Source organism: Pelodiscus sinensis, chromosome 5, assembly GCF_049634645.1.
Source record: "Pelodiscus sinensis isolate JC-2024 chromosome 5, ASM4963464v1, whole genome shotgun sequence".
Lineage (NCBI taxonomy): Eukaryota > Metazoa > Chordata > Testudines > Trionychidae > Pelodiscus > Pelodiscus sinensis.
Genome location: NC_134715.1, coordinates 112,831,364 through 112,844,317, shown reverse-complemented (window position 1 = coordinate 112,844,317; position 12,954 = coordinate 112,831,364). Strand labels below are relative to the sequence as shown.

The 12,954-nt window shown below is 43.1% G+C and overlaps 1 protein-coding gene across 8 annotated transcripts in view; it reads right to left on the bottom strand.

Moving 5' to 3' along the window:
- Positions 1-6,327: 6,327 nt before the first annotated feature.
- The window catches only part of TBC1D14 (TBC1 domain family member 14), a 114,959-nt gene continuing 108,332 nt past the window's right edge, over positions 6,328-12,954 (bottom strand). For all 8 annotated transcript variants that reach the window (XM_075930778.1, XM_075930776.1, XM_075930780.1 and 5 more), the window contains 2 exons: positions 12,477-12,735; positions 6,328-7,520 (listed from right to left, as the gene is read on the bottom strand). In XM_075930778.1, the coding sequence (XP_075786893.1) occupies positions 7,455-7,520; positions 12,477-12,735 (325 nt within the window). In that variant the 3' untranslated portion in view covers positions 6,328-7,454. The remainder of the gene's footprint in view (positions 7,521-12,476; positions 12,736-12,954) is intronic.

The following is a 12,954-nucleotide window of genomic DNA, read 5'->3' as shown; positions in this document are numbered from 1 at the left end:
TCTGGAAGTTAAGGTGATAGATAACAGCCATCTTTCTTTGATAGGATAACAATTCTTGCGGATAAGGGGGAAGCAGAGAACATGATATACCTGAACTTTAGTAAAGCATTGATACAATCCTGCATGACCTTATCAATAAATTAAGGAAATACAACCTAGATGGGGCTGTTACAAGGTGAATGTATAACTCAGCCAAATAGATTAGCTCTTCACCAGCTAAAATTGTAAGTGAAGAGAGATGTTCTGTTGTGCAGTCAAGCAGCCATTTAGTTTCCAACTCAACAGTTCTAGTAAAAATGAAGACATAAGAAATGGACTCCCCGTAATCAATGTTCCCTCTAATCTTTTCCATCCATGTGCAGAATAAATTGTACAGCACCACTAACAAAAACACAAAACCTAATTACAGGTGTATTGCTAATCAGCTAGGAGGTTTTGAATTTCTCCTAAGTAGTCACACAAGCCCATAGCTTACAGGGAACACTGTATTTCTGTTACACTCTTACTTCAGCCTCTGTATGATGATCAAGTTCCAGTTTTCTCTCCACTATAGAATTTATGAAGTTGTACTTACTCTCCTGCTACTCCAAAGAGACAATATTCCTACTTTCTGGAGTATATTCCAAGCCCTACAAGGGTGGCTGAATTTCCTTTAAATAGTCATCTTACACATTGTTTCTATTGCCTGAACTCTAATTAAGTAAAGAAAAGCGTCACAAATAATTTTCTTTAAGGACTATTAAGCAGCAACATTTTTCACTGTCAGGTACATTTGGCCAAGGGAGAAGAGGCTAGTATGCAGGGGGGGAAAAGGCTGGGATTACTCAGAAGCTCCAATGGGTTAGGGTTTGTCAGATTAAGAATTTAGGGAGTAAGTGCACTCTGCAGTTGTTAAAAACAAAAGCTTATACTGCCTCCTTGGGAATTTCTTTTCTTATTGGCTGTGTCTAGACTTGCGCAAAACTTTTGCACGAAAGGGCCAGTGCAGACAGCTGAGATTTGTTTTCCTCAAAAAAAGCCCCGATCGCGAAAATGGCAATTGGGGCTTTTTTGTGCGAAAGCACGTCTACATTGGCACGGACGCTTTTCCACAAAAAGTGCTTTTGCGGAAAAGTGTCCGTGCCAATCTAGACGCTCTTTTCCGAAAATGCTTTTAACAGAAAACTTTTCCGTTAAAAGCATTTCCAGAAAATCATGCCAGTCTAGACGTAGCCATTGTGTACCAATGTTGGAAGACAAACAATTACCACTCTGGGCTTCTAAAGCCTGCCCTCGTGAGGAAATTGATTACAATGTGTAACATGAGACTCACCAGATCCATGGGCCCTTTAATGCTGGGGTCAGCACTCTATGGGTCACTAGGGAGCCAGATATGGATCTTCTGGAGCCGCAACTCAGTGATCCCTCCCGTCCCCCGCCACTTCCCTTGCACTGGCACTACAGCCTTACACCCCGCCAAGATTGGTGCACCAGTGCTGGCTTCCTGCAGGGAGAGGCAGGGGAGAAAACCCCAAGCTTCCCTGCCAGATCTGTGTACTGTGCCATTTTCCTTCCCACAGCATGCAGCGAACAGGCGGAGTAAAAAAATGGCTCCATGCGCTGTCTTTTCTTCCCCTGCAAATCTGTCCTGGAGACATCCTTCTGGCAAATTGGAGCAGCAGGAGGCCATGTTACATTGTGCCTGGGACGTGGCATGAAAACAAGTGCCCCGCACTCCCTCATGCCCAGACCCCACCCCCTCACTCACCCATCCGGGCCAGCTCCTGCACCTTACCTTCTACCTAGACCTCACCCCTCCTACACTCCATCCTCTGCCCAGATCCTGCACCTTCATCCCACTCACTGTCAGCCCTATCCTGAACCTTTAACCCCTCATTTTTGGCCCTACCCCAGAGCCTAGAAGGCCCACAAAGTCTAACCCTGGAACCTCGAGTAAATCTGGCCTGAAGCCTTGAACCTTAGTCCTCCCTGCCTCCCCCGCCACTGGAGCACCAGGAGAGTGAGGTGTTTCAGTTTCAGTTGGGGGCCACATCAGGGAGGCATTTTATTGGGGTTTTTTTGCTTCTCACTGGTGTGGCCCCGACCCAAAAAAGGTTCCCGCTTTTGGAAAAGCCGGAAAAAAGCGGCAGACATTTTTATTTAAATGCCGCGGGGGATATTTAAATCCCCCGCGGATTTCCCTACTACGATAGTTGAAATTAACATGCCCCTTCCGGAAAAGGGGCCAGTGTAGACGAGCCCTTTGTGTTGGACATAATATTTTACTTTATTTATAAATGAAGCCTGGCCAACAAGCCCCCAAATGGGGCCCAGCACCCATCTGGCTGCAGCATCATAGCACTCCTGCACCCCATACACCTTGAGCCTATCGTACACCTGAACCCCCTGCACTGAGCCCCTCATACTGCCACATACTCAGTCCCCTATCATAACACTCCTGCATGCCACACACCCCAACTTCATGCCGAGTCCATCATACACCCAAATCCCCTGCCTTGAGCCCCTCAAACCCCAACCCAGACTCTTTTCCCCCACATCCCCAGCCCCCTGCCATAATATTGACAAAAGAGAGCCTGAAGGTGGATTTGACCTTCAAAGAAATGTGTGAAAAGATGCAGCAGCAGAAGGCCCATTAAATAACATCTGAGTACAATGTTTAATTTACGGCATTAATTTGTTGTATATTTTCCATCATACAAATGGGCATTCTTATATGGCTTTTTGTTGACCATTTGGTTTGAAAAGGTTGCCAACCTGATTTAATCCTTTCTTAGAGGTAGGGAACTCCTACCATCTGAGGAGATATTAATAAATCTGGGAGTTTTCATCTTGAAAGATGACTAATGGGGAATATGATAGGCATCTATAAAATTATGACTAGTGTGGAGAAAGTGAATAAACATTTTTTACTTGTTTCTATAACACAATAACTAGGTAGCAGATTTAAGCAAACAAAAGACCGTATTTCTTCACACAATGCTCCATCAACCTTTGGAACTCCTTGCCAGAGGAAATGAAGACCAGGACTTTAACAATGTTAAAAAAGGAACTAGATAAATTCATGGAGGACAGGCTATTAGCCAGGATGGGCAGGAATGGTGTCCCTAGCCTCTGTTTGTCAGAAGCTGGGAATTACCTGTTCTGTTGATTCCCTGTGGGGCACCTGGCATTGGCCACTGACAGAAAACAGGATACTGAGCTTTGGGTTTGACCCACTATAGCTGTTTTTATTCAATAGGGCACTATACTGGAACTGTTAAACATGATAGAATATGCTAGTTGAAAAAAGGGAAAATTTTATTCTAAATATTTTCCAGCAGACTGGGATTATATCAGTATGAAGAGGGAAGGAAAAATAAACACTGTTTAAAAATACATTATGAAATTGTAGTATATGCAAAATTGGGGTTCCTGTTTCATTCAGTGTATGGAGTCATGAGAAGGAAATGATTCCTTGTCAACAGGCTGGGTATTGCATATAAACTCAGGAATTTTGGCCCGGATTTCACTGTAATTGACTCCACATGAACTAGATAAATGTACATGACTTTATTTAATAAAACCATATTTACAGTTCAAAAAAGTTCCAGTGTGATACACTTACCTGAACAAAAAAATGTAATACCCATACATAAAAACAAACATGTAGAGGGAGTGTATCAATAGTTCTTTACATATTGTTCTAGTATTTAAAACATTCAAAAATAGAAGCCATTATAAAGTACCTTTCAAAATGAAATTCTTTATTAAATAATACATTTTGACTATTACTGATTGAAGTAATTTGTTTTACTGTAAAGTGCAGGTTGCACAAAATATTAAGCCTGGTTGCAGTCTTCCTAGTTTCTCTTAGTTGCCACATGTAATGTGGAAGTTGCAGACTTCTAAATTATTGCAGCATTTTCATTTTTTTAAACCCATGGGAGAAAAGAACAGCTTCTGTTTTGATGGTAACATGCTGAAATAAGGGGACTCAATGCATCATGGTACACATATCCTTGAATACCTGAACAATAAAGTCAAGTTGACAAAATTTGGTATGCAATTCCCTGAATGTAATTACGAAAACCTCTCTTAATTAAGAGATTTGGTATGCTGTCAAACTTAAAAAGCTATAGTGGCAAATAATCCTATTCCATTATTACACATCTCAACAGCCTTATCAAAATTCAAGCATATTTTCAAATCAAGTATACTGAAAAGTTGAAACAACTGCATCTTTAGGCAAGTGAAAATTTTTCCCAGATACAGGGTTTTCTTTTTAAAACTGTGCAAAGCCCCTTATTGTATTGCTTTTCTCCATTAAAGAACATATCTTTACATACACAAAGAAATCAATTAGAAAATATATACATCTAAGAACGAAAAAAATCAGAACAATTTCATCTGCAAGTAACAAACAGTGCACACGTGTAGCAGCAGGCCTTTTTCACAACCAAGTCCATTTACAGTATTAACATTAGTCATTTTTGTTAGATGGGGAGCAAAAGGAGACCAGATTGGGGATGGCTGTTAAATATCCTGTGACTAAACAATGCATTCCAATAAGGAAGGTGAACCACGTTCTGGATACTTGGTTAAAAGGACCTACAAATTAAGTTGCAATGACGATTAATTTACAATTTCAAAGCCAGCTACATCTAACTCAGTGAGGGGCAACTGGGGCTAGTGAGTGGGCTGCATGAGTGACCCTCCATCTCAGTGGGCTGCAAGATTGTCATAATCAAGGTAGTCTTTCAGGACAGGGTAGTTTTGCTAAATGCTTGCGTACCTAGAATTTGCGGGTGTGCTGACTAAGCCAGAGCAGCACTTTTGCTGGATGCGGAGGAAGCTCACAGCTCTCACAATGCTGCGTGCAATCAGCATGCACCTCACTTCACATGCCCGTGTGTGTCACTTTTGTATTACCAGTAGGCAAAAAACTACATGGATGAAAACCAGCAGAATCTGGCAAGCCTGTGCCTGGGCAAGACTAAACAAACTGTCTCGTGGGCTATACATAGAACCCTGATGGACTGCAGGTTGCCCACCACTGATCTACCTGGATGTATACTGGAGATAAAGTTGATCTACATAAGTATGTAATGTATAGTACATACAAGTATAGTGCAAATGTTCTGGATTTTAGGCCTCTATACACCTTAACTAGAAGGCATATTTGTGATATTAAAAAGATAATGTAGATCAAAAGGTACTGACCTTCCAACTTTCTATTGCACTTCATTGCATCTACAATGTCAGTACCACTCAATGAAGGGACCAAAGCTTAGCAATTTTTGCCGTGAAAATGGAAATAATGCCACCCTGATGCCTGGATATTTTACTTTAACAAGAATTTTACTATGCTGCTAGTTACTGAAGAAATTAATAGCCAGCACCAAAAAATAAGCTAAGTAGCTAAATATGGTAGATATATGAAGTGAGAAAGGGGAAGAGAGGCCAAAGAGGTAACAGATTTGCAAGCTGCATTTGTATTACATACTCTGACATGATAGAGTCCTGAAGCACTTATTTGGAAAAAATGGTTGCATTTTAGTCTTTTTAAAAGATTACAGACAAAATACCACTCAAAGAAAATATATTACTGTACTAATGGGTAGTATTTTGCATGTATCCTTTAGTCATTTTACGTTATACACTATACACCATTGGAATTCAAGAGTGTGTAAGTATACTTCCACTTTTAATCCAGTTGTTTTCTCACCTTTGCTTTTTTCAGACAACATCAGAGCAGACAGCATAAAGACAGACTAAAGAGTGATAGTGAACCTAAATAAAGCTAGAGAGGATTCAGAAATTCCCATTTACAGCTATCGAATACATATTGCTTCAGTTATTTTCCCTTTTCAGTGTTGAAATTCATATTATTTATAAAGCATTCTATGCCACATAGCTTTTTGTATAGTGTACAATGTAAACTCACAGACACGATTTACTATCCAGGGGTACGTCTAGACTACATGCCTCTGTCGGCAGAGGCATGTAGATTAGGCTACCAGACATAGGAAAATGAAGCGGCGATTTAAATAATCGCCGCTTCATTTAAATTTACATGGCTGCCGCGCTGAGCCGACAAACAGCTGATCAGCTGTTTGTCGGCTCAGCGCGATAGTCTGGACGCGCGGGTGTCGACATCAAAGGTATTTGTCGACCACCCAGGTATGCCTCCTGGGATGAGGTATACCTGGGTGGTCGACAAATACCTTTGATGTCGACACCCGCGCGTCCAGACTATCGCGCTGAGCCGACAAACAGCTGATCAGCTGTTTGTCGGCTCAGCGCGGCAGCCATGTAAATTTAAATGAAGCGGCGATTATTTAAATCGCCGCTTCATTTTCCTATGTCTGGTAGCCTAATCTACATACCTCTGGCGACAGAGGCATGTAGTCTAGACGTACCCTAATATTCAGCTGATGAAGGCAGAGAAAAATTTTAGCTGAATAATGGAAATAATCTGCAGTTTGCCATCTGCGTAACTTGCTCAAGTGTAGTATCATGTGGCATAGGCTGGTCTTAAAACACCATTATTTAAAAAAAACAAAAACACAACAACCCTAGCTCAATGGATGAATTTTACTTGTCCCTTTAGTGAATTACTTTCCCCCCCACCCCCCATACACACTTTCCCCAGCCAACTTCACTTGGTAATGATCATTTACTAGCATCTTACCTCTGTTCAACAGGAGCATGAGTGTGCTCCAATGGGAAAAAATTCTATAGTAATAGCACTAACCTTGGAAAGCTTATTATCCAGTGGGATTAATGTGGCACTTTCCCAATGCATCCACATTGGGAAACACCATTGCAAGGCAGGTTGAAAATTGACTCTGCTGCTCTTCTGGTAGCCTGACTCCTCTTCCTTAGTTTTTAAATGTATTTTCTACTTATCATGGTGTTTTTGTTTGGTCTTTGTTTGCAGTTAATGGGATGGAATGTAGTAATATTTTAATTTCTTTGGTAAATGAGGCTTACGGCTTTTAAAAATAGGAGACATTTCTAAAGAACTGGTCCTCACTTCACCTAACTATAAACTCCAGCACCAGTTACAGAACAGGATCTTCAAATCCACCTACTTTTATGCATGTGTATTCTTGTGGTTAAGAATCAAACTGGGGAGTAGGTTTCAAAGCAACCCACACTGTTACCAATTACCAGTATTTAAAAATACTTATATACTGAAATAAAAAAGACAAACTTAAAATTGCCTGGTTTCATTATCTTCATTAAAAGTGCAGAATGTATAATGATGTCCACACCAAACAAACAGTCATTCTAGTAAGTGTTTTAAGGTTACGCCTCGGTTTCATTACTTAAAAAGTTGTTTAAGGCCAATTCCAGTACTGAACAAAACTCAAAACACACTTATTTGCAATCTGTGTACTGAGTTCAGCTTGACAAACATCTGTCACTTTGGATTCTTTTCCCTTGGGTGTCAATTTGAGGCAACTACAGTTTCAGCGTTTGAGTGAAGGGCTTCCTCTTTCCACTTCCCGGTTGTCTTTTTGCAGTGCAGCCAGTACCTAGATATTCCAAAAAGGGAATTGGGAAAGACTCAATGAAATTAAAAATATACTTTCACACGTTTGGTTACAGAGCACCAGCAACCTATTGCATGTTCAGTTACCTCAAACCAAGAATATGTATAGAAATGATTTTCAAAAAGTTTCCAACTTTGAAAGAATCCTTGCATTTAATGGGAGTGCTAAAATATAGCTAATATTACAAGATTTTTGGGGCACTCTGTCACTTACCTGTCCTTTTGACAAGAAACAAAAATCTAAGTTGGGAAGGACCACATGCACCACAAAGCCTAAGGGTTAAGGTTCTCCACTCTGCCATGCCTATCATTGAACATATTCTTCTGCCTATGAAAAAAACTGATTTTAATTGCTGAGACTGTAGTGAATAAATGTTACATTATGAATGTGACCGTGATAGCAATAACTATCAGAAGAATTGAGGTACAGGCAGTCCCCGACTTACGCGGATCCGACTTATGTCGGATCCGCACTTACAAACGGGGCTTTTCTCGCCCCGGAGCTCACGGGCGGCGGGTCGCCACCCGTGTCCTCCGGGGCGAGAAAAGCTACTCCCGGTCTCCCTGGTCTGTTGGGGGGGTCCAGCAAAGCCGCTGGACCCCCCCCCAGGCAGACCAGGGACACCCAAGCAAAGCCGCCCAGGCGGCGGGAGTCCCGCCGCCTGGGCAGCTTTGCTCCTGTTCCCCTGGTCTGCTGGGGGGGTCCAGCAAAGCCACTGGACCCCCCCAGCAGACTAGGGACACCCGAGCAAAGCCGCCACCTCCAGCCTTGGAGCATGCCCCCAGCGGGTGAATCAGGACGCCTGGGACAGAGCAGCTGGGTTGCTGCTGGGTTGCTCCAGTAGCGCCGAGGAGCCGCGCTACTGGAGCACCCCAGCAGCACCCCAGCTGCTCTGCCCCAGGAGTCCCCAAGTCAGCTGCTGCTGAAACTGTCCAGCGGCTGACTACAGGAAGCCCGAGGCAGAGTTGCTCTGCCCCAGGCTTCCTGGAATCAGCCGCTGATCAGTTTCAGCAGCAGCTGACTTGGGGACGCCTGGGTTTCTTAAGTTGAATCTGTATGTAAGTCAGAACTGGCATCCAGATTCAGCCGCGGTTGAAACTGATCAGTTTCAGCAGCGGCTGACGCCAGTTCCGACTTACATACAGATTCAACTTAAGAACAAACCTACAGTCCCTATCTTGTACGTAACCCGGGGACTGCCTGTACTGGGTTTCAAATGGAGATCTCAAGCTAAACAGTTCCGTACCATTTGTCTAAATCAAAGCACTTAACGTTTTTATGCCTGTTAGCCTAGACACTTAAAACAAACATTTGCTGAATTATACAATTATTTGTAGTTTGCTCTAGGGGTTAGCTAAGGTGGTCTCTACATTTTTTCACTTCAGCACTCGAAAGAAAGAAAGAAAGTTACTGGTAAGTAGCTTCTTTCTCTGCAGAGAACAGAAAGCCAAACTTGCTTTGCCATATTTGACCAGTATTTGGCTGTGTTTCTGACCAGGGATCCTGGTTTTCAGTGATAAAACAACAAAATAATCTGATTTTAAAAAGACTCATGCAAATTGCTGTACCACAATTAATATGATATGCAGAACTTTAGTTATCAATCGAACACAATGTTTTATTGATAGATTTAACATTTTTAAGCAAGTTTGAAGCCTACCAAACATGACTGATCATGGCATAGTGTCAATCATCATAAAATTAAATTAACAGAATAATCGAGTCTCAGGGCCTTATTTCTTTACAGTTGTTGATGGCCCTGATGTTTTGGCCTCTCATTTCTGTTTCTATTCATTCAGTTTACATTTAGAGTTTTTCAAGTATTCCTCAATTTTCTGTCTTTTAATGTAATCTATAGCCCTGTGACACACAGTTCAAAAATGGTTACTCACTTTGTTTTTCAACACGTTCATGTTGATTCCAGTTAGGTGTGTTAGCACTGCATGCAGTGTCTAAGTTTTTCTTCTAGCACCACCCATCGGATTGGTTATGGAAGCCCCTGAAGTAGTTCCTTGATGGGGCTCAATATATGATCCTACCGACCAAGTACTTCCTCAGTTCCTTCTTGCCAGCTACTCTGACACAGGGCAATGGTCTTCAACACAGTGCCCGCAGGTGCCATGGCACCTGCCGGGGAATTTGTGTGTGCCCGCCCCCGGCTGCGTGGTGCACAGGGGCCCCCGCCCACGGCGCATAGGGTTGCTGGCCCCAAGCACATGGCTCATGGGGGACCCCACCCCCAGGCATGTGGCGCATGTGCGGCCCCGCCCCTCAGTGTGTGAGCGGCCCCGCTTCCTGGCACCCAGCAGCTCCAAGTGGTTGGGGACCACTGACATAGGGGAAGGTGGGGGGGGACGGTCTGGAATGGACACGTGCCACAAATCTCAAAGAACAACAGTAACGAGAAGGTGAGTAAACATTTTTTTCTTCTTCAAGTACTTGCTCATGTCAATTCCAGTTAGGTGACTATCAAGACTTACTTTGGGGGTAGGGTCAGATCTATGATACAACCAACTGGAGCACTGCTCTATTTCTTGTGTGCTGGATAATGGCATTGTGAGCAGCAAAGGTGTGTACTAGGGATGTAAACGATTACTCAACTATCTGATAAACAAAAGCTAATCAGATAGTCAACACACTAGTTGCTCCCTCTCACCATGCTGCCTCTATCACAAAGCTCCATTTCTGTGGTAGGGAGCAGGGGCGCAGCAATGGCCAACTTTGAAATGAACAAGAGTCCCCACTGGGGCTCTACTACATTTCAAAGTTGAAATGCTGCACGGAGTCTGGGACTAGTGGGCAGTCCTCGCTGGGGACTCTCGTACATTTCAAAGGGGAAGCACCCACATAGACCCTGGGGTCAGCAGGACTCCCCGCTGGCCCCAGGCTGTACGTGGTGTGCTAGCTTTGAAATGTACAACTCATGTGCATTTCAAAGGCAGAATGCTAAAGTTCTTATCGACTAATCGAAATTTAACATCCCCAGTGTGTAACAAGGGACCATGTTGCCAATCTGCACATCTCTTGAACTGGACTCTGGGCCAGCAATGGTATAAACGCATCAGCCCTGGTAGAATAAGCCATGAGAGCCAGGGCCCGAACACTGGCTAATTCAAAGCAGGCGCATATGCAGGTGGTGATCCATTATGGGATCCTCTGCAATGTGACCAAAAGAATCTTCATTTAGTCTGCCACTGCCATAAACAACTAGTTCAATTCCTGGAAAAATTTCATGAGTTCGATGTAAAAGGTGAGTGCCTGTCAAACATTCAGAGTGTGGAGACACTGCTCATGGCTGCTCACAGGAGGTTTGGGGTAAAATGCAGACAGAAGGATGTCCTGATTGGAGTGAAATAGGAACACAACTTTTAGATGGAAAGCCGGGTAAGATCTAAGCTGTACCTTGTCCTTGAAGAAAACCATGCATGGACAGTCCAAGAGTAATGCATTGAGTCCAAGACCCTCATTCCCAAGGTAATGGCAAAGAGAAAAGTGACCTTTTATGACAGATATAGGAGCAAGCAAGTTGTTGTTAATTCAAAGGGAGGCCCCATCAGTTTGGAGAGAACCAGGTTAAGATCCCATGCAGGGATCAGCTGCTGAACCTGTGGGTATAGATTCTCAAAGCCCTTGAAGAAGCAGCCAACCATGCACTTGGCAGAGATGGAGCACTCAGCCACTCATAGGTTAAATGCAGATAGCTTCCAGGTGCACCTTAATGGAAAAAGCAGCTGGACCCTGGTGCTTGAGGTGTAACATACTCCAGAATGAGGAATGGGGGCCTGCAGTGGCCGTCTCCCCCCGGAAGCACAAGATGGCAAATCTTTTCCAATGGGCTGAATAGGTGACCCTGGTGAAGGTTCCGGCTATAGAGCAACACTTCTCTGACTGACACCAAGCATTGAGCTCCCTGGGGATTAGTCATGAAGCTTCTAGGCAATGAGATGGAGAGGCTGGAGGTCTGCATGAAAAGATGACTATGGGTCTGGGGGATCAGGTCCAGGAACAGTGGCAACATAACTGGGGCGTCCGCTAACAGCTCTATGAGCATGGTGTACAGTGCTGTTTGGCCACACTGGTGCTACTAGTATGATCATTGCTTTGTTCCTGCAGATCTTGAGCAGGGCCTTGTGTAAGAGTGCAAATGGCAGGAACATATATAGCAGATGATCCGATTACGATAGCAGGGACACGTTCATAAGGGAGCCCTGGCTGTGGTCCTGAAAGGAGAACTGCTAGCATCTTCTGTTGCTTCAAGTGGCAAAAGATCGATATGGGGAGTTCCCTATATCAGGCTGCACTCTCAGTGCTGTTTCCATGAGGACCTGCTTCAAACAAAAGTTTTTTTTCATTCTGGGACTGAATCCTTTGCCAATTGTGCACATCCCCCTGACACTTGAGACAAGACTCATAGGGGTCACTCATTGGCATGGGCCTGTGGCAAGATTTTCAGGGTTTGAAGCCTTCAGATTGAGGCACTCCCAAGTTCCGTGGGGGAACAGAAAATAGAGGTGGAGAAGACCTTCCCCTTTCCTAAACTACTAATTAAGCTAAATGCATGCAGTGAACACACACTAGAATTAAAATGAGCAAGCACTTGAAGAGAAGCATATTACCATCAGCATGAAATTTGTCCTTGCTGAATTCAATGATATGGAGTTTAAGAGTGACAAAGCTTTCAGGAGCTTTTCATAGTTTAAATTACATCAGGAGGCTGAAGTGATATTTGAGATGCATTCGCTCACAAACCCTATATGCTGTGGAATAACTTCTATCTGCTGAAGCAGTTTATTGAAAGCTATGTACATTTAAAGTGTATTCAAAAAATCAACCACAAGGGGGGGGATTGCATGCACTGAATAAAGGTGCGCCTACAGCTGAAAACAAGTGTCGTAATTTGAGCTATGCAAATTGCATAGCTTATTTCGAGATAGTTACCTGAGCCCACTTTTTGTTTCTACTTTGCATCTGAATTGCAGTAATAGATGTGAAGAATTCTTCTGAAGGCAAGTCCTCTGGTAACTTTGTTAAAAACTGGGCTATGTGAATAAAGTCCATTTTGGTCAAAATATCTTCAAAAAGTCTTAATATTCCCAAGGCTGTACGGAATAGGAACTCCTCTCCATCACGGCAGAACACATCCCAGACCCGACATGCAAGGTCTAGTGGCAAAGACTTGCTGTACAATGTGAATATCCTGAAAAAAAAGGAAAAAAAATTAGGCTTATGGTTTAAGAAAAAAATTAAGCAGCAGCACAAAGGTACACAGTGTTAAATAACAGTTACAGTTTGTAAATGATCAGGTACTGGAAAGTTCATTTATATTTTTATTTTACTCTTTCACAGAAAGTATCATTTAGATTGCAGCACTATTCAAATATACTACATACCTATAGGAAGAGCCTGTTTCCTTTCC